This window comes from Fusarium subglutinans (assembly GCF_013396075.1).
Source record: "Fusarium subglutinans strain NRRL 66333 chromosome Unknown NRRL66333_c0000001, whole genome shotgun sequence".
NCBI classification, from domain to species: domain Eukaryota; kingdom Fungi; phylum Ascomycota; class Sordariomycetes; order Hypocreales; family Nectriaceae; genus Fusarium; species Fusarium subglutinans.
Genome location: NW_023502064.1, coordinates 196,455 through 201,473, shown reverse-complemented (window position 1 = coordinate 201,473; position 5,019 = coordinate 196,455). Strand labels below are relative to the sequence as shown.

The window sequence follows — 5,019 nt, the reverse complement described above, 5'->3', positions numbered from 1 at the left end:
GATGGGCGGAGCGAAATCGGAGATGGAGAGGCCTTTTGAAGCTTTGATTATTGTACAGATAATAGGGTAAAGAGTTCGCGATGGGTAACGAAGGCGGCGGAAGATAAGGGATCGGTCGGCAACATGATAATACTGTAGATCGGAGGAGACGAGGAATGGTCGAAGGGCGAGGTTAGAACATGGTCCGTCGGCAGCTGATGTTAGACTCGTGACAAGCCAGAATACAGGCGAGGCAAGAAGACGATGGCCGTCTCGCCGGGTTCGAGTCGTTTTGATGGGAACGGCTGGTGTTTACTGTTGAGCCAAACAAAGAGGGTCTTTGTTGTGTATAATTGGCTGAGACTGTAATTGGTATGTGGCTCCCGCGCGAGTCTAAGTTGGGTAGGAGTGGAGTTTTGTTCCTGACTTAGCGAGATCGCCAACGGTTGAAGTTTTAAGGTAAACAAAGACAGTGATGTAGATGAGATGTATTTGGACAGTGAGGATTTGTTTGTATTCGTAGGTGTTTGCATTGAGTGAATAAACAAGGCAGATGAGGCCTCAAAAGAGAGCAACCTCAGCCACTTGCACAAGCCATGTGATGCAGAGATGGCCAGGGTAACAGGCTGCGAACAGTTCAGTTCAGTTCGTACAGGGATCTCTTTAGGCATTCATTAGGGGCGGCGACTCTGGACTCGGTTAGCGCGATAGAGTCGCAGGGAAGACGTGTTGAACGCTCGCGATTCCCTCATTTCCTTTTCGCGTGTGATTGGATGTGGAATTCAAGGTTGTCACACCTTGCTGAATCCGCCATGACGCAGATTTAGCGTTCAGATAAGACGATAAAACGATAAGACACGTGATGAGTCAACTGACATGGTCCAGGGTAGGCCATCTCTAACTTGAACTTTAAATGTCGTCTAAGCCATCATTACCCTATCATTTTTCGCATTCATACTTTTACACCGCCTGCATTCGTTCAATGCCTCGTAAGCCGGCAGTTAATAGTGGCATCATGCTCTATGCGGGGCATTGCTTACAGATACAGATACAAATCGGAAGCGGCTGGATCGCGGTGCAGCCTTAACAAGAGAACGGCTTACAACGTCGGCATGTCGTCATACACCGTAAAGCTTCGACCAGTCATATCGCTCCCATTGTCATCCCCCACATCATCATGGGCATGGATGATACGGAGCTTCCAGTGGTGATGCTTGTGTTTTGTTAGGGAGGGACCTTTGTGTTGCACCTTTACTGCTCTGCTCTGCAGCTGCCGCCGAATTGATGGCGCCATGTCCACGTTTCTTCGTTTCCCCCAATTTCGGTCTCCCACTGCTACCATCCCACAGCTCTCTCTCTCTCTCTCTGTTCTTTAATAAGACGTCTTGATGCGTCCACATTCTAGATTACTTCAAAGCTTTCGCTCAGCTCGGATACAAACACCTCGATCATTTCTTTCAAGGCCTTTCTCCACATACAGACCAATGGCGCAAGAATACAAGCTCAAGGGCGTTTCATCGCTCGACCTCTCCCCAGGCTCCAAGCAGGAGGTTGAAGTCGAGGGTATCGAGAACGGCAAGGTTCTTCTCGTCAACACTGGGGGAAAGACCCAAGCTCTAGGTTCCAAGTGCACTCATTATGGTGCACCTCTTGCAAAAGGTGTATTGACTAGCGACGGTCGCATCACATGCCCATGGCACGGAGGTATGTCCGAATGCAGTCCTCACCCATTTATGCTTGTACTAACTGATCGTAGCTTGCTTCAACGCAAAGACCGGCGATATTGAAGATGCCCCCGCCCTCGATCATCTTCCCGTCTTCCAAGTCGCCGAACGAGACGGCGCGGTGTACCTCACCGGAGAGGAGAGTGCCATCAAGTCATCCAAGCGACAGCCCAATGTCAAGTGCGCCGTATCCGGAAGTGTCCAGGAAGACCATGTCGTTGTCGTCGGTGGTGGTTCAGGAACACTGGGTGTCGTCGAGAGCCTTCGCGAGAATGGATACAAGGGTGGTATCACCGTCGTCTCCAACGAGGGCTACTACCCCATCGACCGAACAAAGCTGAGCAAGGCTCTCATGACCGACCTCAGCAAGCTGCAATGGCGAAACAAGGATTTCTACGAGGGCGGCTCTATCAAGTTTGTCCAGGGCGAGGTCAACAATGTTGACTTTTCGGGTCGCTTCGTTACCACCAGCGAAGGCGAGAAGATTGACTACACCAAGTTAGTCCTTGCTACTGGTGGAACTCCCAGACGACTTCCGCTCGAGGGATTCAAGAACCTCGACAACATTTTCACTCTCCGAAGTGTTCACGACACGAAAAAGATTGTCGAGCAGATTGGTGAGAAGGGCAAGAAGATTGTTGTTGTCGGATCTTCATTCATCGGAATTGAATTGGCGGTCGCGACAGCCGGCGATAACGATGTGACCGTCATTGGTATGGAGAATGTTCCTCTTGAGCGCGTCCTCGGCGAAAAGGTTGGCTCAGGGCTTCAGAAGGCGCTTGAAGGCAAAGGTGTCAAGTTCTACATGGGCGCAAGCGTCGACAAGGCTGAGCCCTCTGCATCTGACGCGTCCAAGGTTGGCTCCGTATCGCTCAAGGATGGGACCAAGCTGGAGGCGGACCTCGTCGTTCTTGGTGTCGGTGTCGCACCTGCTACCCAGTTCCTCAAGAACAACAGCGGCATCAAACTGGAGGACGATGGTTCTATCAAGACAAACGACGACTACTCTGTTCAAGGTTTGAAGGATGTTTACGCCATCGGCGACATTGCTACGTTCCCCTACAACGGCCCCGGAGGTGAAGGCAAGCACGTACGAATTGAGCACTGGAACGTTGCTCAAAAGGCGGGCCGTATCGCGGCGAACCACATTGTCAACCCTGGCGGCAAGACTGAGCACTTTATTCCCGTTTTTTGGTCTGCTCTGGGGGCTCAACTACGATACTGCGGCAACACCATGGCCTCTGGCTGGGACGATCTTGTCTTGGATGGTAGTCCGGCCGAGAATAAGTTTGTGGCGTACTACTGCAAGGGCGAAACGGTCGTCGCCATGGCCAGCATGGGAAGAGATCCAGCCATGGCCCAGAGCGCAGAATTAATGCGGGTTAACAAGATGCCCACCAAGACGGAGCTCCAAGAGGGGACCAGTGTAGTGTAAAGCTTGGCGCAACGGGAGCGATGCGACCGGTTGAACTATGATGAGGCTATGAGCTTAGATCGAGATGACAGGTACAGAATAGGAAATCGTTTCATCGGTAATGAAGCTTAGTTGAGCAGATAATTCCGAGCGTCCAGTTACATCTCACGGCGGAAGATAGTCCCCGGGTTCGGGAAGTCAATGACGTACGGAGCAGGGATCGTCATGATGGCATCAACTCCACAACACCACACAGTCATGGTGACGATACTACGTATGACGGGTAGAAGATTATTACATGAAGTCATGATGAATAAACAAAAATGTTCATAAATACCGCCTCTTGCCGTGCCATCAAGGTGCTTTCAGTCAACAGTATATCGCATTAGAACTCTGTTACAATGACTACTCAAGCAGCTTACCAGGCCGAAAAGGTCATTGGACATGGCGATAATGCCGTCACAGCGCAGGATGTCACTTCATACCATGAACCTGGGGCCGGCGAGTCTGGAGAGACTATGAAGGCTCTCGCATGGATCAGCAAGAACAAAGTCCAAATGGGTACGTCTCACTCCATTACATGCATTACACAATCACCTAACACCAACAGTCGACGCCCCCAAGCCCAAGATCATTGAAGACCGCGACGTGATTCTCAAAGTAACAGGCAGCACCGTCTGCGGCTCAGATCTGCATCTCCTCCACGGCACAGTTGTGCAGCTCAGCGAGGGCGACATCCTCGGGCATGAGTTCTGCGGCGTGGTCGACCAGGTCGGTTCAGCCGTCAAGGGCATCGACGTTGGAAAGCGCTACGTCGCATCGTTCCAGATCGCGTGTGGCGATTGCTTCTTCTGCAAGCAGAAGCTCTCGTCGCAGTGTGAGAAGACGAACTCGAACACCACTGAGAGGGCCATGTATGGGGGTCGCACGGCGGGTATGTTTGGGTACTCGCATTTCACGGGGGGGTTTGCGGGTGGTCAGGCGGAGTATGTGCGTGTCCCACTGGGGGATGTGAATCTGTTGGAGATCCCTGATGATGTGCCCGATGAGAAGGGTGAGTACTTGTCTCTGTTGAGTGAGCTATGCTGACATGTTCAGCGCTGTACCTGTCTGATGTACTGGCTACGTCCTACAACGCTGTCAAGGACACAGCCGTGTATCCCAACGACTCGGTCGCCATTTTCGGCGCTGGCCCAATTGGCCAAATGGCTGGTGTCTTTGCCATCAAAGAGGGCGCAAGCCAGATCATCTTCGTGGATACGGAGCCACGCCTGTCGTTTATTCGAGACCACTGGCCCGCTGAGCACAAGGACAAGCTTGAGCTGGTAGACTACAAGCACTTGTCGCACGGGGTGACCAACAAGCCTACCGTTGTCAGCCGTCTCAAGGAACTCACTGGGAACCGTGGACCTGATTGCGCGATCGAGTGCGCAGCTGGTGAGTATGCCAAGGGCTGGATGCACTGGCTCGAGATGGCAGTTGGGATCGAGACGGACACGAGCGAGATTATCAATGAGATGATTGAGGGTGTGCGAAACTATGGACGATGTGGCGTTACTGGTGTTTACGTCGGCTACGTAAGTCTTGCCAATCGCTCTCACGACACGCGACTAACATGACTAGACCAACCACTTCAACATCGGCTCTCTTATGGAGCGAGGCATTCGTCTCATCGGCAACGGCCAAGCGCCCGTTCACAAATACTGGCATGAGCTTCTTGCGATGATTCAAAAGGGCGAGCTTGATCCTGGCCAGATGCTGTCACACCGTGTTAGACTGGAGGATCTGGATAAGGTGTACTACAAGTTTGAGAAGAGGGAGGATGGGATGCAGAAGATCTTTGTGGAGACCAAGTTTTCGTTCCCTCAGGACCCTAGCACGCCTAGTCTGACGACTTATTGA

At 52.0% G+C, this 5,019-nt stretch overlaps 2 protein-coding genes across 2 annotated transcripts; both read left to right on the top strand.

Annotated features, from left to right (window-relative positions):
* Positions 1 to 1,463: 1,463 nt before the first annotated feature.
* FSUBG_71 (putidaredoxin reductase) lies at positions 1,464 to 3,138 on the top strand (the record flags this gene model as incomplete). The annotated part of the gene is made up of 2 exons (XM_036685368.1): positions 1,464 to 1,683; positions 1,736 to 3,138. 2 exons carry the CDS (start codon positions 1,464 to 1,466, stop codon positions 3,136 to 3,138), a joined length of 1,623 nt encoding a protein of 540 aa, XP_036544209.1.
* A 380-nt stretch (positions 3,139 to 3,518) lies between these two features.
* FSUBG_70 (s-(hydroxymethyl)glutathione dehydrogenase alcohol dehydrogenase) lies at positions 3,519 to 5,019 on the top strand (the record flags this gene model as incomplete). Its single annotated transcript, XM_036685258.1, has 4 exons — positions 3,519 to 3,678; positions 3,728 to 4,171; positions 4,216 to 4,694; positions 4,741 to 5,019. 4 exons carry the CDS (start codon positions 3,519 to 3,521, stop codon positions 5,017 to 5,019), a joined length of 1,362 nt encoding a protein of 453 aa, XP_036544208.1.